This window comes from Phyllostomus discolor, chromosome 6, assembly GCF_004126475.2.
Source record: "Phyllostomus discolor isolate MPI-MPIP mPhyDis1 chromosome 6, mPhyDis1.pri.v3, whole genome shotgun sequence".
Taxonomy (NCBI): domain Eukaryota; kingdom Metazoa; phylum Chordata; class Mammalia; order Chiroptera; family Phyllostomidae; genus Phyllostomus; species Phyllostomus discolor.
Genome location: NC_040908.2, coordinates 126,615,226 through 126,642,017, shown reverse-complemented (window position 1 = coordinate 126,642,017; position 26,792 = coordinate 126,615,226). Strand labels below are relative to the sequence as shown.

The 26,792-nt window shown below is 46.7% G+C and overlaps 1 protein-coding gene across 2 annotated transcripts in view; it reads right to left on the bottom strand.

Annotated features, from left to right (window-relative positions):
* Positions 1-283: 283 nt before the first annotated feature.
* SYT9 (synaptotagmin 9) overlaps positions 284-26,792 on the bottom strand; it is a 182,358-nt gene continuing 155,849 nt past the window's right edge. Inside the window, exon 7 of one of the 2 annotated variants that reach the window (XM_028517552.2) lies at positions 284-2,748. In XM_028517552.2, the coding sequence (XP_028373353.1) occupies positions 2,740-2,748 (9 nt within the window). In that variant the 3' untranslated portion in view covers positions 284-2,739. The remainder of the gene's footprint in view (positions 2,749-26,792) is intronic. The other variant, XR_004903904.1, reaches the window with a different exon arrangement.

The following is a 26,792-nucleotide window of genomic DNA, read 5'->3' as shown; positions in this document are numbered from 1 at the left end:
CCCAGTTCACTGACCAGGAAGGTGCTCTTGCAGCAACACACATTCAGGACAGAACTCGTTGAAGACAAAGGCAGCAAGGGGAAGGGGCTGAGAATCAGTGCCAGGTGGGTGGGGAATTTCCCGTGTCTTGGAACCAGCTTTCCCCAAGGCCTCTCCCTAAGATCTAACCAGTGTTTCCCTTCCCATTGCATCTTTATTTTTACAAGGTACTTTAATTTCCTTCTCCATTCTGGAAAAGGCATTGGAGAATACTCTCCCCGCCAAGTTCAATGAGACAAGGTTGGAATTTTCCAAAAGGAACATTTACTAGGAAACTAAAGGGAAACAAACAGAATGCAAGAGAACAAAGGGAGACTTACAGATGGGCTAAGGTAGTTCAAATTTATAACTGGCCTCTGGCCACAGCTGGACTGGCTAGTTAAAGCTTTCCAGACACAAAGCCACCTGCTGCCATGCGGGCAGGCCTCTTTGCCTGCTGGGCCCTACAGAGCCACCTTCTGTTTCATACCAACAAACCAGAAGCATGCTCATTAGTACCCCAGGGCTGCTAGCTCCCTGGGCAGGAGGGTTGGGAGGGGGAGCGATAGGCACAGCTGCCACAAGATCTCCTACCCAGGCTCCCAGTGCCATGGACGTGTCAATGTTTACTAGGATGGCTGCCTGGTACCTCTCTGGGCCAGTCTGGTTAATCTGGGACCATTCTTCTGGGCTTATCTGCCTGGCTCTGGAGAAAATATTTCTGCTAACTATCCAGCTGGCACTAGTCTTCCATGTTTTGGTCCTAAACACTGATAATGGTGATGGATATCTGAATGGGGAGGAATAGGCAGAGAGAGCTGGCAAAGAAAGTTGCATGTTTCTCATGTCATCAGACATTGGCACAAACTTGGATCCTCTTTGGGTCCTGGAGGTTGAAAGCCAATTAGAGACAAATGAATTGGGCAGGCTGGGAACTCGTGACACTGGAGTGTGGTCATGATGACTCACACAGCCAGCAGCCTCCATCCTTTTTAGATCTGGCATCAGGGTAGTTTCTTTTCTTTTTTTTTTTTTTTTAAGTCCTCACTCCAGGACAAGATGAAAATTTTAGAGAGGGAGTAGGGAGGGAAAGAGGGAGAAAAACATTTGATGCGAGAGAGAAACATGGATTGGTTGCCTCTCGTACATGCACTGATCAGGGACAAACCTGCAACCCAGGCATGTGCCCTGACTGAGACCCAACCCATGACCCTTTGGTTTATGGGACGATGTTCCAACCAACTAAGCTGCACTGGCCAGGGCAAGGGTAGTTTCTAATACCAGGCAGCTAACTTTCTGAAGACCTGTGATGATTCTGTTTCCACCCAGTTAGTCCCACATTGACATGTTAATTCAAATGAAGATAATGAGCTTCCGAGGAAGGTACACTACAATCCAACTCTGGATTCTGCTGCAAAGGGCTTGTAGGAAAAGGGAAATGTTATCTTGGAAGAGTGGTGAAAATGTGTGTGGATGGAGTACCTTGCACCTATCACGGGAGAGACAGGACCACCCCTCCCAGGGCATGCTGAGAGGCCTTTGGTTTCATTTATATGACGGCAGAAGCAATGAATATGAGGAACGCAGCTGGCAGTGGGTTGGCTGATATGGTCACAGAGGAAGTTGAGTAATGAATGAGATACCGGGGAGAGCCCTTGACCTTCACTCTTGTAGGTATTTCTATTCCCCAAGTGCTATGAAAGTGATAATATGTGTCTGGAAGTGAAAAGGAAACCCGTCTGTGGCTACCCAAGGCTATGCCTCTGGGCTGTTGCATATGGAAATACCCCAGAAGGTACTTAGGCCAAGAAGGCCCAAAAGTTGTGCCTTCAGTCAGGGGACCACTGCATTATCTCTCTCTGAGCTTGGCTCACACAATGGTACATCTGTCTCTGAGGCTGTGCCCTCAGTGGACAAGTGTACCTGGGAAAGGGTATTTCAGAATGTTTACACCACTGCAATGGATGCCTCTTTAACAGGAATGACAATGAGCTTTCTTTCAAATGCCAACACCAGGTGGAAGGAAGTGGCTGCTGGCCATCTAGAAGACAGTGTTGGGGATTCTGACCCCTTGGAATATGGGTTTAGCAGGAGAGAGGGCCACAATCCACTGGTACTCGCTACTATGCGCCTGGGAGGGGGCAGTGAATTTGCTGTGAACTTGCCCTCCTTGCAAGAGATTTTCTCCAGGGGAACAGACTGCTTATCCTATTACACTCCTGAGGCTATTCCTTGCAAAGCTGGAGCATTTTCTGGGTGAAATTATTTTCTGGAGACAGTTGTTAGCTCAAAGGTGAATTAAATCTGCTGCCTAGTTAGCACCTGGATATATTTTAAAATATTCTGTCCTTCCAGGGCGTTCAAGCAAATAACATCATGTCAGTATGATGTTGCCAGGGCAGATGCTGTGACCCCCTCACTAAGAGTCCTGGTACTCAGGGTACTCTCGGTCTTCTCACTGTATCAGCTGGTTTCTTCCATAGTCTGATCTTGGTTCTCATCCATGAGAGATGTGCTTCCCCTAGAGCACACCACCCGCAACAGTTGGACCATTCGTGTTCACCAAACCCCGTCTGGAAAGAAGGCCAGTTATTGCTGTGGTTACAGCTGAGCATTTGGTCACTGGAGCCGTCTGGGTGTTGTTGGGTAGGGAGCATTACTTAAGATCTTTGTAAGATGGTTGTCCCACTGTGCCTCGGCAAAGCAGTCCTCTCACCACAGTCATCGTTTCTGTAGGAAGAAGAGACGAAAAGAATGCTTTGGTTTTCATCCATATATTTGTAATGTGCCAGGCACTGTGCTGGATGCTGGGGACACATTTCCATGGGTGAGACACATGCTCTGATTTCAAGGTGCACACTAATATGCGTAAGAGCAAAGAGGAGGGAGGGACAGACTTCCTGGGGACTGAGGAAGTCTACAGAGAGAATGCTGAACAATAAGTCTTTTTAAATATTTTTAAATTTAAGTATAGTTGGTATATATTACATTAATTTTTGGTATACAATGTAGTGATTAGACATTTATATGCCTTACAATGTGATTACCGCATTAATCTGGTAGTTGTCTGTCACCATAGAAACTTATCACACTATTATTGATTACACTGTTCTCACCTTTTCCATTCCCCCGCCCCTCCACACTCTCCCCTCTGGCAACCATCAGTTTGATTTTTGTTTCTGAGTCTGCAAAGAAAGCAAGTCAAATCCACAGTGAGGTATCACCTCACAGCAGCCAGAACAGCTATTGACAAAAAATCAACAAAAGAGGTGCTGGTGAGGATGCCTCCGGGAAAGGCCACCTGTGTGCACCCTGGTGGGCCTGCAAATCAGTGCAGCCGCTGCCTACGACAGTACGCAGATTCCCCCCAAAAACAAAAATAGAACTACCATGTGACCCAGCAATTCTACTTCTGGATATCTATCCAAAGAAAATAAAAACACTAATTAAAAAAGATATGTATGTGTACTTCTATCTTCATTTCGCTGTTATTTACAGCAGCCAAAATATTGAAGCAACTTAGGTGTCCATTATTAGATGGATGAATAAAGAAGATGTGGTGCATATATACAATGAAATATTACTCAGCAATAAAACAGAATAAAAGTTTGCCATTTGCGACAACATGGATAGACCTAGAGGGTATTTTGCTAAGTGAAGTAAGTCAGACACAAAGGCAAATACCATGTGGTTTCATTTATATGTAGAGGAATCTAAAAAACCAAAAACAAATGAACAAGCAAAAGGAAAGATAAGGCTAGAGCTGGGGCATCAGGCTGAAGGGGAGTCCATCAGGAAGGAAGGAAGGAGGGCCATCTTGGGCAGAGGAAGAGCCTGTGCAAAGGCACCAAAACAGGAAAGGGCAGGTGGCACACTGGAAGGGTTGTCAGAATTTGTGTGAGGGCGGAGTTGTAGGGAATGAGGCTGGGGAGAGGGGAGGGGCTCCGAGTGGAGCAAGCTCCCTTCCTTGTTTCCAGTCTCTGAAGGGACAGGCTTTTGGTGGAGCCTAGAGTTAGAGCAGCACGATCTGTTGTTTCACCCTCAGCCCAGCAGTCGGCCTAATTTATAAACTCAGGACACTTTCCAGTAGAGAGTAAGGGCACTCTACTGTTAAAGCTGCAGTCACAGAGAGAACAAAAGCCAGGGTCACTTCCATGGACATAGCAGTAACACAAAACATATATCATATAAACTATGGGAGAGCCACAGATATTCACAAACTGGAAATACATAGATGGAATTGCAAAGAGCAACTGTTCACGTGTTAAGCAATCAGAGAAAGTAAGGCAAGCCAGAGCATGTGCTGTAGAGGGGAAGCTGTGTCTGATTGTGACCCTTGGCTCTGAAGCCAGTGTGTGGGGGTGGGCACACCCATACCCCTGGGAAAGCGTATGTTCTTTTCTGCGTCTAGGAGGACAATGTGAATGGATATTTGCCTTATGTTGTGATTCAAATACAACCTTCCCAGACCAGCAGATGCTCTAGAATACCTTCCAAATTGCTCTACTTCCCACCCCACCACCCACAACAGGCCCTGCTTCCCAGGGCCCCTTCCCTCAGCTGGGAGACCCATCCCTGTGGGCCCAGGGTGCTGGTCTGAGTCCTTCCTCATCAGGGAAGGCAGAGTGTCAACAGGCTCAGCCCCACCAATGAACGCGATCCGGAATTAGTGACCCTGCTGTTAGACAGCTGTGCCACATTCCTTCAGCTTTTGAGTACCTGTAGTGTGCCAGGCACTATGGTATAAACTTTTCACCTTACAGGAGTCCCACAAGGTTCTTTATGGAGGATACAGAGGCAGTAGAAAGATTAATTTCTCCAAAGCCACACTGTTACTGTCAGAGCTGGAATTTGAACCCAAGACCTCTAACTTCAAAGTCTAAGCTTTAACAATGACAGGATTCCTCAACTCATCTGGAAGTCCAGTCTACACATCTGAGCTTTTGCCTTGGTTTTCTAGGCAGAGGAGATAACTTTAAGACACTCTAGTCCATTCTAGCAGCCCACAGCTGGTGCCATATCCCACTTATGGGTTCCTATCTTATTTTCTGTTTCTCTGGATTCCCCTGGCTAGTGACCTGCGTGTGTACTTCATTTGCCCCTCAGTTCCATGTATGACCCCACTCTTCTCTGTTCTGACCTTAATTTCACCTCTCCATCTGAGCAACCCCTTCAGACTGCTTTGGGTAGGTACAGCTCTCCCCAAATGCCACAGCCTTAGAGACTATTTCTTTTTCTGATTTGTTATGGCCTTACCTGAAGCCTGCTGAGAGGGCTGGGCTATGGCCTCAGTCAGTCTTTTACCTGTCCCGTGCCCAGGGATACCACCAGCAGAGGCCATGCTGCCAATGGCCAAATCATAGTAAAGCTCCGACCTGACCTCCATAGCTGGGCTGTGCTCATGTAGTGAGTTTCCTTGTGTGCCATTAGAGGGAGTCAAGCTCAGCCCCCAGAACACTGTGGACTACACTGCTGGTTTCCTCCTCCTTCAGCTGAGTAAGTTTTCTGGGCCCTGATACTGCCTGGTCCCAGGACCCTTTGTTTTCTTATTCTAGACTGCAGTCCGCTAGCCGTGAGATGATGAGGTAAAAGAGTTTCAATGTGTCTGGTGAATGAAGGGGCCATCTCTACCAGGGGTCTTGCAAGAGAATGTTCTTGAAAACAAAGTTCTCCTAGGGAAAGCCAGGTATATGAGCCAGGTGTGAGGAAAGTTGTTCAGCTGTTCCAGGAGAAGGGCAATGTCGAGTATGGCTGGGCGAACTGTGCTGTGATGCAACCCCTTTTGTTAGTCTTGTGGAAAGAAGACTGGACCAACTCAGCCAACCAAGCAAAACGAAATTAAGCAAATTACAACACATTTCCAAACTCTTATCACCTAATCCGCTGTTTCTCAGTCAAGATTTCTGTTAAATGAAGTGTAAGAAAATAGTTTTCTATACTGACCCAGCAGGAACCTGGTAACAGGATGGGGTGGAGACTGCGGCATCAAGACTGTAGACGGCAATGGTGCTCGGCACTGGTGGCCACAAGGCTGGCCTGGCTGCTTGCAGCACGGGCCTGGGCCCACGTCAGTGGCAGAAACAGATGACCTTGTTATCAGATCCAGTGGCCTCCCAGGCAGCATTAGGGCCTTAGAAGGTACCAGGAAGTTTAGTGGCATCAGCAGGAGTAGTCGTTACAATCTTATCTGAACAGAGGAGATTTTAGGCGAATTTAATTGTCCTGAGACATATGAATCTGTTTTGAATTACATTGAATTGAAACCAAAGATGAGAACTGTCCCAATGGAAACTGTAATGTGAAGTGACATTTTGATCACAAAAATGACAGCTGATGTGAGGCAGGCCATTGAAACTGACCCTGAATTAAGAACATGAAAAGGCTGAGTGGGTCATTAGATAATATCTTCCTGTGAATTTGAAAATGGGCCTTGATTACAGGAAGTATCTGAGGGCTTTCAACTAAGAAGCTTGTCAAAAATTGAAGTGACTCATGACATGATTCAATTTTACATGTACTTAATATTGTTAAACTTAAATTTTAAAAATTTATTTAAAAGAGCATAAAAATCTCGGGATTTTGTTGACTATTTATTATGTACCACAGCTTTGCAAATAGATGCCTACTTAGAATCCAATTCTTCCCGTCTCCCTTTCTGCAAAGAGGGAATCCTTTATTCTTCACTCCCCTTCCCCCATTAAAGAATCAGTATATTAAAGACATAAAGCGGAAGGACTGTAACTATACTTCCAGCCAGGAGACTGGGGCAATAGCATGGAAAATGAAAGAGTCCATTTGGGTAATAACTGCTATTTACTGAGCACTGAAACACCCTGCTCTAACCTCAAGAGTTTTGCATACCTTATCTATTCAACCTTGGCTCTCTGTGATAGATATTGTCATTACGTTTTTACAGAAGTAACTGAGTCTGAGAAAGACAAACTAACAAAGGTAGTAAATGACAGGGCCAGGACCTGCCACCATGGTTTATGGACCCAAATGTATGCTCTTTAAGTACTATGCTCAGGATACCAAATTACTGCACCCTGGCTGCCAACTCCATTACGACGCCTTTCTAAAAAAGGATTCTCAGTTCAGAACAGACTTCAGAACAGTCCAGTCTTCATAGAAAAGTATATTAGGATCCACCGTCAAGTCAACCTTGAGAGGAAAGGTGGTGAATGGTGGCACATGTGACACGTAGACTGTTGCTGAGAGAGAGGGGTTCACTGGAGACGAGCAAGAAGCACGGCTCTGAGTGAGATGCTACTCAAGAGGCGAGAAGAGGAAGTCACAGCTTTTCAGATGAAGGGGTAAGTTATGGAATTACTGCAAGGAAAATCTTACGTTACCTGATGAAATTAAGTAGAAGATGTTTGGCATTTGTTACTCCAAGTGTACATTCATGGTATTTATTCACTAATTCATTCAACAAGCATTTCTAAGTACCAGGTAGGTGCTGTGACTTACTGAGTGTGTCAAAAGTCGTTTGCAAAGTTTCATGCTGGAGATTTCTCACTGGATGATGCTCCACAGTTAGGTAGACCAGTTGAGGTTGACAGTGATCAAATTGAGACATTAATTGAAATCAATCAATGTTATACCACATGGGAGATAGCTGACATACTCAAAATATCCAAATCAATAGTTATTGGTGAAAGTGAAAAATGTGTCATTTACTTTATGGAAAAAAACATACTGACTTTTTGGCCAACCCAATGTAATGTTTATTTTCTGTTTTTCCTATTAGCATGTAAGCTCTGCTAGGGCAAGAGTTTTTATCTATTTTAGGTATTCAATCAATATTTTTGATGAATAAATGAATGATTGCATCCCCCATTTCCCTCTGCAAGGTGATCATTTTAAAGGAAACTGGATTGACCATTACTTGAACAGAACATAATAAATGATGCAGGTAATGCAAAGAGGCATCTTCAAAGGTTGCTGAGATAAGCAGCCAGTATGGCGATTCCAAGAATGATGGAATTCTGAGCATCATGGAAGAATTAGTTGTCGGTCTCCCAGCTGGTTGTTAAACTAAGATGCTACTTAGCAGAAACCTTTATGAAACTGCCTGGGCTTTTGTGTTGCCACAAATCTCACCTGAGACAATGATGGGGAACTTAATTGCACTGTCTTAACGCCCATGGGTGTCGCCTTGTCCTTGGAGAACTGGGTGCTGGAAGAAAGGTGGGCCTCATTTAATCCTCAAGAAAAATGAAGTTTCTTTGACTTTCAGAGCTAGCACCAGGTTACTTTTATATATTAAGAGAAACACCACACTTATAGATTTGAAAATAGGACATGAAGACTCCATCTAACAAATCAGCAATCATTTTCCAAACTGTAAGATAAAAGAAATTGGAATCCTATCTGACAAGAATGCATTCAGTGCCAACTTTGGGCCTGGCATTTTTCCAGGTACTGGTTATACAATGATGACTAACAGCCTCACAAAGCCGTTGATGTGCTGTGGAGGACACATGCAGGTGATACCGAGTGGCACCAAATATTATGTTAAGAGTAGGCACAGGGTACCTGGAAGAGAACAGATAAGAGACATTTAACTCATAGTCGGACGGTGTTCAGAATGCTTCCTGCAGAAGAGGACAATGGACCCAGGTGCTTAAAAGAGAAGCTGGACCCAGCCAAGCAAAGAGGGTAGCAAGGCAGCACAAGAAAACGTGAAAGCAGAAAGAGGGGCATGGTGTGAGTAGAAAACACCACAGTGTGGATCACCAGTAACTGGGCATGGCCTCAGTGTGAAGTGCAAGGAGGAAATGGAGGTGGGTCACAGAGGACCTTGAATGCCCAGGTTGGGAGCTCTGGACAAAGGGCAGTAACTAAAGGATTTTAAGTAGGGGAGGGGCCCAATCAGACCAGTGTTTTGGGAGCGGGCCCCTGGAAGCAGTGTGGATGGGACTGGAGGACACACAGGGCAGCAGGGAAGTCAGAGTTGAGTGACCCTCTGGGAGCAGCTGAAGCACCCTGCTGGCCTCGACAGTCCTCACCGCCCTGGCCCCGTGGAAGTGTTGGTCTGTGAAGGGGCCCGGGGGCAGGTGGCATCTGGCTGGTCATGAAACAGCACCACAGTGTTTAAATTCAGTATTTCCTGAAAAGGGACAAATGGAGCTGTGAAAAATAACAAAGAGCTGTAACTATAAATACCAAAGAGACAGTAAATGAAGACTCATGTATCTACCTGTCAATCACCAGCAGACTCTATACATCAGTGCACAATAAAATGCATGCTAGATCTGTTCACCTATGAACCTGACTTCAGGATATCACCATTACCACTTACGAATAATGGGCATTTTCTGGATAAAAAGCAAGACCCCAATGTCCCCTACTTCTCATTTGCCTGACATGAGGGAGACACTGGAGGGAGGTACACCCAGCCTGCTGCATGTATGGGTACTTCCGTGTCTCCTTTGGGTGCTTCCAGACACTGTGAAGAGCAATGTGCAGACTGCATCTGCCCTAACCCTCCCTTGGGCGCCCTCACACGGACCAGTCAGTCCCCTCCTGTCATGGTGAACATGAACGGACCATCACATACTTGGAGCTTCTCTGTGGACCAGACAGGAGAGGCTCAGTCACCATCTGTAGCAAAGGTCAGCAAAGAGCCCAAATCAGCAAGACACATCAATACAGTGACTGTGAAAGACCCTACTTTATACCACGAGGAGAAAACACAGCCTTGGACCTGAAGGGTTCCCAGTCAAGAGAGAAGACAGATGAATTAACTAACTATAAAGCCACAATTAGAGGCAGAATGTGGTCCCTGTGAATCATAACCGAAATACCACGGGAGCACTTTGTGTTAAGTGGGGTGTAGTCACTGGAGACTTCGCAGCGGAGGTGGCACTTAAACCGAACCGTGAGGATTTCTTAGGATTCATATGGTAAGAATGCAGAGGAAAGGTATTCTAGGCTGAGAAAGCCTCAGGAGAAAGAGTACAAAAAGAAAATTAATTTAGGAACTACTAACAGGTATGGCCAGCCAGTAGAAACTTTTGAAGGAGGGAGAGCTGGTAAAATACGGATTCTCCTCCCCACAGTGAGAGGCTTAGAAAGAGAAAGGAACAACAGAGGGGCTGCTGAAATCGATTCCGTAGACCACCTGAAGGACAGATGACAGGCCCTGGGCAACCTCCTTCTGGGGCACCTGCTGGGACCAGCCTCTTCCGACTGGGTGGTGATACTCACTTCGGCAGATCTGGCCCCAGAGATGGTCACTGATTCCCAGAGTTTACACAGACCAAAGAGCACGGGAGTGGAATTTGTAGCCCACTGTGGTACCATGAGGGATAAAACACCGACTGCATGCTGGCCTTAAGCCGGGCTCTCCAGCCCCCCTCCCAGGCCTTTCATGCTCCCCTTCTTTCCTCCAGGCGTGACCGTGGGTGTGTTCTCCTTCCCCGGGGAGGAGTCCTCAGAATTCACTCAAACATCAGGATGTAGTTGCATGGAATAAACACACTTAATAGACTAAACAGAACTTGATTTTGAAAAGTCAAAACTATGTGGTAATTTTTAAAACTATGTCTTGCAGCTTACTTTTCTCTGAAAGATGAGAGTGAGCATAAGAGAGAGAAATCCTTAAAGGTGTTCATTGTTTGAAAGAGGGTATGATGTAAGAAATTTTCTTCTCAAACACTTTGAAGCTTATATTGATGTTATTAACAATATTAACATTTTTGGTACTGTTTCTACTACTAACTTTTCGTATCACAATATTGAAAAAACCTATCAGCACAATTACTTTTCTCTTATCTGAGTATCTGCTCTTCTAAAAAATATGACTGATAATAGGCCACTAACTGTATCTCTGCACAATGCTGTTCACGCTGGGCCTTTGTGTGAATCAGAAACAGGAACCTGCCCTGGCTGGGTGCCTCAGCTGGGTGGGGCTGTGCACCAAAAGACTGTGGACTCCATCCTCAGCCAGGATGCTTACAGGAGGCAACTGACTGATGTTTCTCTCTCACATCCATGTTTGTCTCTCACATCAATAAAAACATATTGTCGGGTGAGGATTATAAAAAAGACAGGAACCCCCTCCAGGCACGTGTACCACTTGGTGAGTGGAAAGAACACTGACTTCGGCTTCATGCCTCCCCTCCACCTGGTGCCCCGGGGAAGGAGCTACTTATAGGACAGTTTGTGGGGCCCAGGGCTGAGGGGGAGAAGCTCTTTGCGGGGCTATTGGTGGACTTAGATTATCAAAAGTAAAGTCCAGATGCTATCTTAGCCTGAGAGGCTGAGACCATGAGAGGCTATTGTGCATAATGATGTGAAGTGTGTTCCTCGCAGGCAGTTTCCTGTTGGCAGGGACAATTACATCGTGAAGTAGATGTGTCTATCCCTGGCTACAGACTTTTTCAGTTTCACACGATCTGTTTTGTCTTGTAATCCTTCATGTCGTCTCCACCTCTTAGGAAACTTTCATTAAATGTTACAGCCTGGCACTAGGGTGCTCTGGGGAGCTGAGAGGGGCTGTGTCCACACTTGGGGTGAGCACTACAGGAAAAGATGGCAACTGGGAGAAGCAGTTCTGAGACCCCTTGAGATGAGCAGAAGAGAATCTCTGGGCCCTTGGGAGCAGAAATGGTAAATGACAATTGGGATCTGGGATACAATGCAGACAAATACTTTTCAGGGAATGGTTGAGCCATGTGGGGAGAGGCAATCATCTTAGGGCAGATACAAATGGTAGAGGTTCAGCTCAGGTAGAAATTGAAGTTCCTGGATTTTCTTTTTTCCTTTAATTATATTTTATTATGTTATTATAGTTGTCTTGATTTTCCCCCCTTTGACTCCCTTCATCCAGCACCTCCAACTCCCTCAGGCCATCCCCCCACCATTGTTCATGTCCATGTGTCATGCATGTAAGTTCTTTGGCTGCTCCATTTCCTACACTGCACTTTGCATCCCCATGGCTGTTCTGTAATTACCTATTTGTACTTCTTAATCCCCTCACCTCTTCACCCATTCCCTGACTGTCCCCCCACCATCCCAATCTGGCAACCATCTGGCAACTAGCTTCTTTTCTCTTGCTGCTTTTAAGAGTCTCTCTTTATCTTTAGTTTTTGGCCTTTTAATTATGATATGTCTTAGAGTGGGCCTCTTTGCATTCATCTTGTTTGGGAGTCTCTGTGATTCCTGGATTTGCATGTCTATTTCCTTCACCAAATTAGGGAAGTTCTCTTTCACTATTTTTTCAGATAGATTTCCAATTTCTTGCTCTTTTTGTTTTCCTGGCATCCCTATGATATGAATGCTGAACCTCTTCAAGTTGTCCCAGAGGCTGCTTATACTATCCTCATTTTTTTTGGATTCTCTTTTTCATTTTGTTGTTCTGTGTGGTTATTTTTTTGCTTCCTTGTGTTCCAAATCATTCATCTGATTCTTGGCTTCATCCACTCTACTGTTGATTCCCTGTAAACTGTTCTTTATTTCAACTAGTATATCCTTCATTTCTGACTGGATCTTTTTTATGCTGCTGATGTTCTCACTAAATTCCTTGAGCATCCTTATAAACAGTGTTTTGAACTCTGCATCTGATAGATTGCTTATCTCCATTTCATTTAGTTCTTTTCCTGGAGTTTTGATCCATTCTTTCATTTGGTCCATATTTCTCTGTCTCCTTTTTTTGGCAGCCTCCCTGTGTTTGTTTCTATGTATTAGGGTTTTCATCAAGGGGCTGCAAATAGGGGTGAAGGAGAAAAGTGACGAGGGTGCAGCAAAGACTGGGAAAGGGCTGTTCCTCTTTGATGAATTATGTGTTGCTGTTACCTGTGGGGAAGCCGAACTCTCATAGCTCTGGTAGGAACCCCTGTTAGGCAAGATGAGCCTTCACAGGGGACAGTCTGAGCTCAGCTCCTTTCCCCTGGTGCTCAGGAGGGGCTGGGGACCAGAACAACAGGGGCAGCCATCCCCTTGCCACGGTGCCAACTCCAATCCAGAGGGCTTTGTGTCCCAGCCACACCTGCCTGCTCTCCCTCCTTCCTTGGTCTTTGCTCAGCTGCTTCCTGTTCCAGGCCTCTGTTCAGTATCACCTCCCCAGCCACCATCACAGTCACTCTAAAACATATCTCTCTGTTGCATTTTCATCCTCGACTTTATCGTGACCTACTTTCTTGCCATTTGTGATTGGTCTATTCCCTTCCACCAGAGTGCAAGCTCCACGGAGGCAGGAATTTTGCCTGCCTTGCTCCACACTGTATTCCCAGGGTCTAGAATAGAACATGGCACATGACAGGTGCTCTATGAATGTTGGCTGAATAAAGGTGTGAATGCAGAGGTCAGGACCACTGAAGACTATTGTGGGAACTGCTGACTAGTATCCTGATGGCCAGCCCTTGGGGGTTAGGAGTGACTTCCCAGCACACAGTGACAACACTCCTTCCCTGTTGTCTGTAGTGCCCCCACCCAGAGCTATGCATCCTGGATGTCACTTTGTAAGACAGAGCTCTCTCGTAGTCCTCTTCCCTCCACAACCCACTATCTTGGCTGTTAGGACTAAGGGCAGGCACCCAACCCAAATGGGTGAATGAAAGGTGCTGTTTTGGGAAAATGGGGAAGGGGAAGAAAGGGGAAAAAGAGGCAGAGAAATAAGAATATGGAGAGAGAAAGACAGAGATGGATAGATATGAAGAGAGTTATGAGATAGACATGAAGAAAGGAGAGAGCAGGGTGAAAGAGAAAATAAACATTATGTGGCTTCCCAAAAGTTTCCAGTTGCCAGCTTCAGTCCTTCCTGGAACCTAGATATATTCCTGCCCTTGAATTTCAAGAAAATTTCCTCTACCCTTACAAAAACCTCAAGTGAGTTCCATTTGGTATCTGTTACCCATGATTAAAATAAGCTACAAGAGGAGGCCCTGGGCATGGGTGCCACCCCACACTCCCCGATGCCATTCCCAAGGCCCAAGACTCCCAAGCCTCCTGAGGCCTCCACAGCCCTCCCGAGTCAGGGCGCACACGCAGCAGAAGCCTCAGCCCTGTGCTAGGTAGGGCTGAGAGTTACTCTTGCAGACCCTGGAGCTGAGCATACCTTACAGAGTCACTCTCGTCACCTGCAGATGACAGTGCCACCTATGTGCACCACATTGGCTCTGCCCTAACCGGTCTCAGTTTCTGGTTGCAGCCCCAGGCTACAGCTTCTGCACGACTGACTTTGTGGAGGTCACGCCACCCTGCCTGCCTCTGCCAGCCTTGAAACCTGTCCCTGGCAAAGGCCCTGTGTAGCCTGCATCACTATCTGAGGCCTCCCAGCCCCAGCCCTCCAATCTCTCTTTTCTCTCCACCTTCTCATGTTGGTCAGGGGCTGGCAGTTCCACCCTGAGTTGTTGAGTGCTGAGATACTAAGTGATGCCATCAATGCTACTTCACAATCTCTCGGTGGCCTGTTGTCTCTCCTCCCTCCAGAGGTTCAGACAACGATACTAGGACTCATTATCCCTTTCCCCTCCTCTGTCCCTTTCAACTCTGCTTTCCTTTGATTCGCTCCATTCTGGCACAGGTTCTACTACAGTGATGGCAAGGTAGCAGCTAGGACTCCACACTTGCATCTCACAGCCCCAAGTCCAGAGGAAAGAGGTAATGTTTCCTGATGGTTCCTACAGAACTCCTGGGCCTAAACTGGGTCATGTCCCCATCCTTAGCCAATGCCTGAATGTGCTGACTGGACACAGCCCTGGGGGCCCAGAGCCACTCCTAGAACTGAGGGTGCAGTTAGGTCCACCCAAACCGCACGGACAGAGAGAAGGCAGGGGTGGGTCCTTGAGGAAAAGGGGTTCTTTTATCAGAAGAGGAGGGAAGGAATGCCATATAAGTAAAATCATAAGATTGTACCTCAAAACTTTTCAGGTTAGGAAAACCAGGAAAAATCAGGTTCCAATTTGAAAGAATCAAACCCTTGTAGTTATAAAGTATTGTCTTATCAGAATGCATTTAAAAACACATTTGTGGGAAAATCCCACAGAACATAACTGCTAAAATTTAAACAAAAAAAAGGATTCCATTAGCTTGAAGGATTTTTTTTAAAGGGTTTCCAGTTAATCAATTTTATTGCCTATTGTGCACTGCACACCTACTGGTTTCGAAAATTATGGTTATGTTGAAGCAGCTGATTAGGTGGGGGAAGAAACAGCAAAAGCAAAACAACTGAAAGTAAATTAGCCAAAAGCTCACATGAAAAGCCATTTGGGGATGTAAGCTCATAAGGAATACTGAATCAGCGCCAGCAGGAGGAAAACAAAATGACTTTCCAGAACATTCTTAGGCCTTGTTATAGTTTTACATTCTTAATTGGGCTGAATAATAACAGCACAGAAGGGAAAGTCTTTTAGAACCAGCACAGCTGTGTGACCCTTATGTTGACTGGCCAGTGAGAAGCTGGTTGGGTGTGACAGACACAGCTGTGTTTTCTTCTGAGCGGCCTGACCAGCCGAGAAGCAGGTTTGGGAGATTTGCTGAGAGGCGCAGATATGTGCAGCTTTTTTTTTTCCTAGCAAGGAGGCAGGGGAAGAGAAAGAAGAGTATAACTGGAGCAGGTAGAGCCTGCCTCCTTCAAGCAGATGATGAGGTGATGAAAGAGAGCCTCTCCTAAGGGTGTGAAGAGAGTTCCACATCTGGACCCAGGCCAGACAGCCCTGGTGTCTGCCTGAGAAGCACTGAGAGATAGACGGACACTGATTTTAAAAGTACTGTGTGAAGAATTAGTCAGAGAACATATATGCTCAAGTTCATAGAACTGGGAAATAGCAAAACAATTATATTCATTTTTTAAAAATCCATCTATAATCATGCAAAAATTTTTGGTAAGACACAGCTGGTAAATTTCAATATTTACTAATGCCAGTTACTCTCTCCTGCTAGCTAGTTTTATAACTATAAATCATATTTATGATCAGATATTTTGAAGCAGAGGCATGGATACATGGAACAGACTGACAGCTGTGGGTGGGGGAAGGGGATGCTGGATAATAGAAGGTGAAGGGAGTAGCTAAAGAACATACATGCATAACTCAGAGACAGCCGACAGTGTGGTGATGGACAGAGGGAAGGGGGGTGGTGGCTGGGTGGAGGTGGGCAAAGAAGGGGAAAATGGGGACATCTGTAATAGTGTCGACAATAAAAATAAAGACAAAAATAAAAGCACTGTATGGAATCAGAAAGATCTCAGTTTACATCTGTATTGGTCAGCTCATGTGACATCCCCCACTCAATTTTAGTTGTTTACAACAGTCCACATGTTTCTTACCCATGGATTTGTCGCTTGGCTGCAGCTCTGTTGGGCTCAGCTGCACCTTGTTCCAGACAGGTGGAGGTGTGCTTCTGGGTCTTCTCGTTCTAGGACTTTGGTAACTCCCATGACAGATGCCAAAAGCTCCAGAGGATGAGTAGAAACATGTGATGCTTGTAAAGCTATCACTTGGAACTGTCACCCTTCCCATATTCTATTGGCCCAAGTCACTGGTGTGTAAGAGTGTGCATAGAACACTCTTGCAAGAGTGTGCATAGAACAACAGAAAAACTCTCTACATCAGTATGCTAGCTCTACCACTTATTTGCCTCATGATGTTAGATATCTGAGTTAGTCCAGCCTCAGTTTTTTTTTTTTACCCATCTAGGGAGATACTACTGTTTACCTCACAGGGTGAGGGTTAAATTTGATGATGCAAGTACAGTGCTTGGTGCAGTACCCTGGACAGAGCAGGTGTTTGATGCAGGAAAGCTAACAGCACATTATTACTAATCTGAGGTATCGTGTTATAGGGAAAGCATGTCTGCTTGTCGGGAGGACAGTAAGTGGCACTGAGGAGAAGGGAGGATGCAGTGATTGACAAGTTAGATGGGCACAGTCCAGGGCAGGGCAGCAGGAGAGGTGGTCTAGCAGGCAGGTAAGGGTTTAAGGTAGTAGGAAGGCCAGGGTCTTATTAGACCCAAGGTTTACAAACACTGGGTAGTGAATGAATGAACAGATGCATGGAGGAGACACACCTTGGCCTGCCTCTCAATGCCGGGAGAGCAGTTGGTCTAAGAGTGGCGGAGGCTTTATCTTCCCGACCCCAGGACAACAGTTACCTTACCTCCTGCAGGTAAGGCAGGCTTTGACCCTTGAGACTCAACTCACCAGGTCTCCCCGACTTCGCCTTCTGCCCTACTGCCCAGTCGCCTGTTTATTCCCTGCTGTCACCCACATCCTGTCCTGTATTCCCCTTCCCTGAAAGACCCCCCTATCCGAACCATCTTCAATCCTCCCCTGGTGCTCTCCATCTGCCATCCACTATGTCTTTGACTTTATTGAAATCTCCTTCCATGCCTCTGCCTTAGTGAATCCTGGTTCTCTCTTGAAGGCTCAACACTCTCTGCAGCCCTCTCACCAGAAAGCTGTTCCATCCCTTGTGTCCCATGCATCTCAGGTGGGGTGGTAGCATTGTCTCTTTCGCTCCTCAATGCCTCTGCTTCTGCACTTTCTTGTAAAACTGCCCATCTACCTTACACCTCTCTTCCCTGTAACCACCAGTAACATCCTTGGCCACCCCCTTCAACACTGAAGATGAAGGCCCCTGCTGCTCCTGGTTTTCCCTTCCTCACCAAGCCCTGCCATTGCTCCGCACTGATCACCAGGCCAAGGCAGTAAGTGTCTCATCTTGGTGCCAATTCATCCCACCATGAGACCACAGCCAAGCATCATGGTGACTGACTGTGGGGTGAGGAGGGAGTTTCAGGCCTCTGTGGAGGCTGTAGAGATGGGCATCTAACTCTGAGTATACACTGCAGAATTATATGAAGGGCCCATGAAAGGGAGTTATTTTGAAATAATTCTTTGTGTATGCAGCAGAGGAGATTTTTGCCACTTTATCAAATGATTTCAGTAGGTCTGGAAAACAAAACCAGGCACCACACTATGCTGGAGACACAGTGGGGACAGTTGCCCTTTTCAGCATAGACTGAAGTGGAATAATCACAGCATGAAATTGCAAGAAATAAAGCGCGGTTAGCTTGTTGAAGCCAGCACAAGGGCATGCATGGGATGCTTTCTTCTTTGGAGAAGGATGTATGTGCGGCTGCGTTGGCCTCTGCCTTGTGCTGAGCACGGCGGGGACTGGAGTTGCGTGCAGAAGCTAAGATCGATGACATGCCTGTGTGTCTCCTGCTCATTTCACGGGAGCCATCAATGCAATGATGTTCCCCCCAAGTTTTGAACCAGTTCCCCATACATGATGTACGGCACCCTCAAACTGCAAAAGGCTGTTTTCAGAATAGATTCAAGACAAAGCAGGTGGTGCTGATGCCCTCCTGGAGGCCACAGCCTCCTTGATGCTCTGTCTTCATTTCCTACTGCCTCACCATCTGGCATGTTCTCCATCTCACAAAGTCACCAAATCACCTCAAATTGTTAGCTATCCCAGCATCCCTGGGCCCTCAAAGCTCAGCTGCATTTCTCTCCTCGTGGACTATGCAGATGTTTCCGAAAAGTCCCCCCAGAGAGGGAGAGTCTCTGTGTTGTCATGGATGTTGTCAGTGAGGGCTTTTCCATTCTACTCTTCAGTGGGCAGGGCAGGGGGGCAGGGTCGGGAAGAGTTTAAACATGAAAATGTGACAAAATTATGCAATGATTGTCGGTGAAGGGCCCCAGTCTGTGTGTCAGGAAAGGGGCTTTAGTACTTCATGCTGAGCGCATGGGAAGCTAGGCCTCCTGCCTTCCTGCCCTCCATCTCTCTCTCCTTCAGCCAATACTGAGCCCCTACTCATTGCTGGGACCCAGACAAGGGCCCAGGGAATCAGAGATGAAGGAGACACAATCCCTATTCTCAAGGACTCAAAGTCCATTCAGAAAGCAAACACAAAACTACAAAGCAGCCTTATGGGAGCTACCACAAAGGTATATGTACAGACAGGAGGCTACGCTTGAGTTGCAACGGAAAGAAGTGCAGTTGTCCCCCCTTTATCCATGGTTTTGCTTTCTACGGTTTCAGTAACCTGTGGTTGACTGGAGTCTGAAAATATCAAATGGCAAATTCCAGAAACAAACAATTCCTTAGTTTTAAGCTGCTCACTGCTCTGAGTAGCACAATGAAGTCTCACACTGTCCGGCTCTGTGCAGCTGGGGACATGAGCCATCTCTCTGTCCAGCGTATCCACGCCGCAGATGTTCCCCTCCCTCAGTCACTTAGTAGCCAACATGGTTGTCAGATTGACTGTTGTGGTATCACTGTGCTTGTGTTCAAGCGACCACCGCCATGTTACCTAACATTGGCCACACAGTGATGCTGGCAATTTGGATGCGCCAGAGAGAAGGCGCAGGGTGCTTCATTTAAGTGAAAAGATGAGTACAGTACAGTAAGATATTTTGAGTGAGAGACCACATTCACATAGCTTTTATTATAGCACATTGTTATAATTATTCTACTTTATTATTAGTTACTGTGGTTAATCTCTTACTGTGCCTATAAATTAACCATTAATCATAGTTATGTACGTGCAGGAAAAAACGTGTACAGAGGGCTGGTGTGGACACTCTGGTTTTCCCCTCTGCTTCTCTCCTCCTGTACTTACCTATGTGTTAAATATAACATCAGTTACTGAAGTTTACCTCGCAACCATGAAGTGCCAGACATGGTGTTGAACACATTGCCTTGTGTTTTCATTCAGGTCCTGGCACAGCTCTGTTCGGCGGGGCCTACCACTGTGCTGTTTCAAAGATGGGGAGCTGAGGCTGAGAGAAGTTCAGACACGTGCTCGAGAACACACAGCGCAGAAGTGGGGAAGCCAAATGTGAGCCCAGTGGTCTGACTCCAGAGCCCATGCTTTTAAATACCATAGTGGAAAGACCACATTTTTTACCATGAGTTACTGGAAGGTAGCCTAGGGCTCCTGCAAAATCCCGGCAGGGGAGGACTCTCCTTGGAAGCTTCTTGGCAAAGCAAGCCACCCTCCCTTCTGTCCCCAGGCACTGACCTCTAGGGCCTAATAGTAATTCTGCTCTGGAAAAGCATGAACTCCATGGAAGATCAAAGGCAAAACCAGTACTGCCTGCTAAGTAAGCCCTTTGGCCTGGCCCCTCCTGTGGTGTGGGCCTCCAGGGAAACAGGCTGCTCAAGACACAGAACATCCCTGGCACTACCGCCATGGGGAAGCACGCACATGGGCCTCCGCTCTGGAAATTGGGCAATTTCTCACTTAAAACCATCTGAAAACAAACTGCAGTGCCTTCAAAATTATACATTCTCAGAACATTTCTAGTCTCTGGAATAGGATCAGACGGTAATGATTTAATTGACGGTTAAGTGTGCAGATAAAATGAATGCGCTGAATCCTCTCCGTAATTATCTCCCCAAGGAGCCCTGGCAGCTGTAATTACTGTCTGAGGCCAAAATTACAAACTGGCTATAGATTTAAGCAACATGTGTTGCCGCCCCTGCTGGATCTCTGAGTAAAAGTCGGCCACTCCCAGCACAGGGACCACTAGGACTGTCAAAGAGAGCAGAGCGCTTGCAGAGGTCTGCCTCCCAGACCTTAGGAATGTGTTCTCATGGTCGCTCTGCACCCCTGCCAGCACCCTCACTGCATGCTGCTCTCTCTCCCAGAGCCTACACCCTGTTGGTGGCCAATACACCAAATTAAGTTATGAATCCACTTCGGACTACAATGAACTGGAATGGCTATCTCCACCAATCAAATGAGTCCAATCGCAACTGAATTGCTTGCAAAGCTAAGATCCTGCCTGAATAATTATGCAAAATTCATGTTCATTCAAGAATCACCACAGAATTATGGAGTGCCTCCTATGTGCCAAGTACTGCGCGAAGGACTGGGTACCCTCTGGTGAACAGAGTGGACAGGGCTCTTGAATTATCCTTGACTGCAACTTGCCAAAGGTCCTGGCCAGCACAGTCTCACACATCTGGATCTGCATCTGGAGAGGAGTTAGTTGGATAGGAGAGAGTGTCAGGATGGAGTGGGCAAGCTGCAGGGGAGGGAAGGGCACACGAGCTGCTGATTTCAGCAAAGCTTGTTGGAGACCATGGTTTGGCCCTCAGGCCTTGCCTGCTTTGCAGCCTCTATCATGCATTTAGCACTTCCCACGATGCCTACTGTGTGTGTAGGAATGTGGTTCATTCCTTGTACCCCCAAATCATGGATCTCATGCCCAGTCCATGCTGTACAGGGCTCTTACTGGGTATAACCAAGACAGAACACAGCCCCAGGTAACACCATAATTGTTATCAAGCAATCGCTCTGATTGTTCACTTTTGTCTAACCCCTTAACTAACTGTAAGCGCCATGGGGGATGGAGCTCCATTTCCCTAGTCTATGTCCAGTGCCTGGTAGAATGACTGACACCTGCCCAGAAACATTTGATTTATAATTAAAAAACCACACAATGCTAGGGAGCAGGCAGATGTCACTAGCACACTCCCCCCTAACAGGGAAGGAAGGGGCGCTCAATTCCAAGGATGTTGTTGGGTTGAAGGTGCTCGGAGGCCAAGTCTATGCAATGACGAGCAAATCTAGGCTTCCACAGGGGCTCTCTAGAAGTCCTTCATTCCCATTCATTCATATCCTCTCCCCATCGCCTCCCTCTTCACTTTTCCTCACTGGACTGTGCTACTGGCAGGCAAGAACCATATATTTTTATTGCTGAATCACCTGTGTCTAGACATTAAGCAGTACTGAGTGGCCCTAAATATTTGTTGAATGAGTACATCCGTGAAAGCCATCAGAGCCCAGAAAGGTTACCTGCACTGACGTTGATGGCCAGCAGAAGGCAGCAAAGGGCAGCAGAGATGATGGCAGAGGCCTCGGGGAAAGGGCCATTTGCTCAGTGGGGATCATGTGGCACTGAGGCAAGGATCCCATTATCCATGTGAATATTTGGGGACACCGAGGGCACGAAGACCGAAGAAAATTGCTGGCAGAAGTCCAACGAAGCCCAGTGTCATTAAGGAGGGTGATCAGTTTGAGTGGGGAACTAGAGAGCCTGGCGGCCCCGGCTGGGGTAGAGGTGTGTGTCCAGGATCCCAAGTGAAGTAGTCTGGAGTCACCGTGCTGGCAGCACAGGCCCTACAGTGTTGAGCGCCTCTGGGAGCTCTAAACTTACCCTTGGGGCTTTGCCTGTCATTCTTAAAGTGACAGGTGTCCTGAAAGTCAGGCCTGATGCCATCTTCCCTCCTGACTTGGGCTTAGGAACAGTGGGAGAAAGGGTGGGACCCTCCCTGAGCTGCATGGAGGGATGCTCTCACACTCAAAGTGCCCCCCGGGTGTGGGAACTGGCAAAATGCTGGGCCACTGGAAGAAGAGCTCCTTATCCCAGCCGATGTTCTCTGGAGCTGAAAGTGCAAATGGCAGGTGCAGAGATGAGACAGGAGGCAGGTGGAGGTCAGGCCGCTGGCTGCCTACCAGGATCATCTCTCCTGGAGAGGGTCTCTGTGGGGGCTGCAGGTCTGGCGAACTGGGCTCCAGACTTCATTTGCTGCCCTGTGGAGCTGATGTTGGCTTGAGCCTTTTAGAATTAGCTAGAAAATGGTTTGTTCCCAGGAGGGCAGATAATGGAGCCCAGAGGTGTTGTGGGCAGGCATCAGGGGAATGCAGGGAGAGACAGCTGCAAGGTCAGACAGACATCACTAGGGGACAAGAAGATGGTATTTTTATTAATCTGAAGAAGGGATTCTGCCGGAGGCTGGAAAACAATGTCCTCCAAATCAGGGCCTTTGGGCCTTGGTGGCTGTGACGTGGCCCCCTGACCCAGGCAGGAGGACACATGTCCTTTTGGGATGCTGTGAGTGCCAGTAGCTTTGGGAGGTCCTTTGCCCAAGATGATAAGGAGAGACACATAACTTTAGGTTTTGTGACCAAAGCTCTGAGGGAAGCAAATTTGCTGTATGATGCCTCGCAGTGTCCCAATTGCGAAAAACAAGGGCCCTGTGTCAAGTGCTCGGCTCCTTGAAGAATCCCAGCTTCCCAGTGTAGACAGAGAGCCAGATTTCTAGGGGCAGGTCTGGAGGAGGCCCCTCCTAGGAAGTGGAGAGACAGGCAAAGCTCTGTATTTCTAGAGAGTGCATGTGTTTCAGAGAAGCAAAGGGATGAGCGAGGGGCCAGATGGTGCTGAGAGACCAGGTGGTGAGAGAAAGGCAGGTGTTTCCAGCTGTTGTATTTGTTCTTGTAAAACATCAGTAATCATGTTTCTACGAGCGCCTCCCTTACCATCGCTCTGATTGCATCATCACAACAGCACTTTAAGGAGCTTTTCAAACATTCTGAGTTTCCATCTAGGCTCCCAGCAATTGGAAATGTCTACCTTTTTTTCCCCTCTTCTTCTGGGTTTTTGAAACTCTTTATTCTAAAGCTGGTGGTGGAATCTGATCAGATCCAAACATGCCTTTCGCTACCAGGATCTCTACGATGATATTCCTAAGGGCCTAATGACTATTTTGCCAAAGAGTTCTTGCTTTCATACACACTTTCTTTGTCTTTCTCCTTTTTATATTAATATACAACTGACCCTTGAACAATGTAGGTGTTAGGGGCACTGATCCTCTCCCGCACAATTGAAAACTGACGGGTAACTTTTGTCTCCCCCAAACCATAACTACTAATAACTACTGTGATCAGAAGCCTTCCCAATAACACAAACAGTCGACTGACACGCACTTTGTGTGCTGTATGTGCTATATATTGAATTCATACAATACAGTAAACCACAGAAAAGAAAATGTTATTAAAATCATAAGGAAGAAAAAATGCATTTACAGTATTTATTGAAAAAAAGCCCACATTTAAGGAACCTGCACAGTGCAAGCCCATGTGTCTCAAGGGTCAACCATGTATATTCTCTTACCTGTCCTCACTGTCCACATTAATCAGGAGCTAGCTGGTAAACTATACTCTAAGAACCTGCCTGGCACCATTCCCCCTGTCTCTGCCTTCCAAGTGAACCCTGAATCTCTCAGGTGTTCACCCCACTCCGTGCTGAGGGGAAGGGGATCTGTCTCTAGAGTCGAACCATCTCCATCTTTAGAGTTGGACCTGTGTGACCCACTAAATCACATTCCTTTTGTCAGTGATGGATTAAAAAAATTGGCATACATCTGTTGTGGGTGTGAGGAAGCTACAGAAGTGCATTGTCCTTTGGTTGTTTTCATGTTTGGACACATGCCTGGAACCGCATCCAGCTTGCTACCAACCTGAGGATGAATCAAAAAGGATGGATGGCTCAGCAGCTTGAGGAGATCTGGTGTACTTGGCCCCTGAATTAACCGCTGAGGCTGCACTCTCTGAACTCCATCCTAACTCCAATTCCTGAGCCAGACGACACATTTTCTCACTGCATCAACCAGTTTGTGTCAGGGTCTCTGTTCTTTACATCGAAAGTATTCTGACTGATATATTTGGCCAGCAAAGTGACCCAAGGACTTGTCCGATCTCTGTTTTCAACTAAAGGAGACTCCCAGGAAATGACCCCCAGGAGAGCATCGTCCTCAGAGACTTTGTCTCTATGCTAGTGCTATGCTTTGCCTGAGGACAGCATTGCCCCCCACCTGCGATGCTCCCTTAGTGGGGTCATTCTAAGCCTGTCGTGGTATCAGCACAGGTTACTTGAGATCAAACACGCTCCTTTTTTTCTTACAATACTGTAAGTATATATACATGTTTAGCTTTATATCTTTTTTAAAAATTATAAGAGGCAAATTTTCCGTGTCTTTGAAAACAATTTTTAAATGGCTGCCTGTGTCATATCATTTCTATTTAACATAATTTACTTATGTTGGCACACATTCCATTCCCACATTTTTGCCATTTAAAAAGAACGTGGCAATGAATGTATTTGTGCATAAACATTCATACGCATTTCTGACTTCTCCCCAGGAAGAAAAACGGCTGTGTCAAAGGGCAGAAGCTTTGCTTTGACTCTCCATATATTCTGTCCATTTAATTTCCATGTCTATTGTGTAACGCCCTCCAGCACTTTTGGTTTTATAATTTAGAATAGTTTAGGATTTCCTCTCTTGTTTTTTTTTTCTTAAAAAGTTTGTTCGATTGCAGTTGACATGAAGCATTATATTAGTTTCAGGTGTACAACACAGCGATTGGACATTTACATACCCAATAAAGAGATCTCCTATAAACCTAAGTACCACCTGGCACCAGAGCATGCACCTCTTTGCTCTCAGCCCACCCTCGGCTCTAACGCTGACTGTCTATAGCCTCCTTTTCGCTGTTTCCTGGAACAAAAGAACCTCCCCAGAAGGTGTAGATTCAGGTTCTAAGTGAAGGTCTCACACCATCACGGAAGCAGATCCAATGACTTTTCTTTCTTTTCTATATCGTGTACACATCTCCTTGCCTCCACTGGCATGTATAATTCCAGTTTGTATAATTCTTTTCATTCTTGCCTGGAATTTTGGCTGTGCCACTAAGCTGGGTGTTTAGGAACACTGTACAGACCACTTCATGCCACCACATGTCTTTCAGTTTGTCTGACTGGAGCCAAATGGGCACAGGGAGTGTTTGCACTTGGAATGATGAGAGGGAGCCTCTTGCACCAGCGTTGGGCCCTGTGGGACTTTAGAATAAATGCTCAAAGACTGTCCACAGCTGGACTTGCTGGAGCTGAATAGAGAGAGATGGGGCTATGAATTAGAGCTGGGCGGCGAGGACTTAGCAGGAAGATGCTCCTGCATCAGGGCTGGTGAGGAAGCGAGAGCTGAGATCAAGGCAGAGGCGTGGCGTGTCCATTCACAGGTCAGCAGTGGGACGGGGGGTGGTGTCAGACCCTGCACGGTCCGGTCAGGGAGCAGGCTCTCATCCGAAGGGTGCAAACTGAATTCAAAGTGCAGAGCGGAGTAGTGGGAAAAGGCTGGGTTGTTCCCGATGATGTGATCAAAACTGACTAGAGGATAAGAGCAGGGCTGAATGCTGGCTAAAGGCCCCGGAGGATCCAGGTAAGGAAAAGGGCCCCGTCAAGGCTGAGCCAGGTTGGAACAGGGCAGGGCTGCTTCCAGGACATGGGAGCCTGCAGTGCTATGCAGAGAAAACCTGGGGAGCTAGAGATGTGGGAAGGGAGGAGGCAGGCGATCATATGGACCTCACCGTATAAATGCCAGGTGCTCTACCTTGTTCCAAGAGCGGCACACAACTGCTCCTTAACCCCATCCTCTGGGGTAACCTCTGCTTCCATGGCCACAGAGGCGAGATAGGGCCATGGTGGCCAGAAATAGGAGAGGAACATCCTGTGTGCTTGGTGAGAGGAACTGGGCCATAGCCAGGGCCAGGGGTCTCCAGGTTAAAGCCCCCCACACACATTATCCCCTCCTTCTCCTGTATCTTCAACCTTTCCTTCCCTATTAGCCTTTTCCTCAGCCCATAGAAAACACTCAGATATCTTGCTTTTGAAAAAAAAAGATCCCACTGTCAAAATCCTTCATCCTTTTTTAGCAGTTGGCCTAACTCTTGCCTTCCCCTTTCAGACAGAAACTTGAAGGAGTCATCTGTAATCATGAACTCTAATTCCCCACTCCTTGTCTGTCTCCAGTTGGAATGCCATCAGATTCTACTGCAGTCTGAGACCGCTGTCCTTGGGGGAGGGGGACACACAGACACGACAACTCAGGGTTGCCAGCCCAACCACCCTGTGCACACAGAAACACTGGCGTGCTCTCTCTTTCTCAAGATATTTGAGAAACTTGAACAGTAGCAAAGGGATTGGATGTAGTGTTGAGGAAAGATTTTAAAATATTACTAATGGCAGTATTATT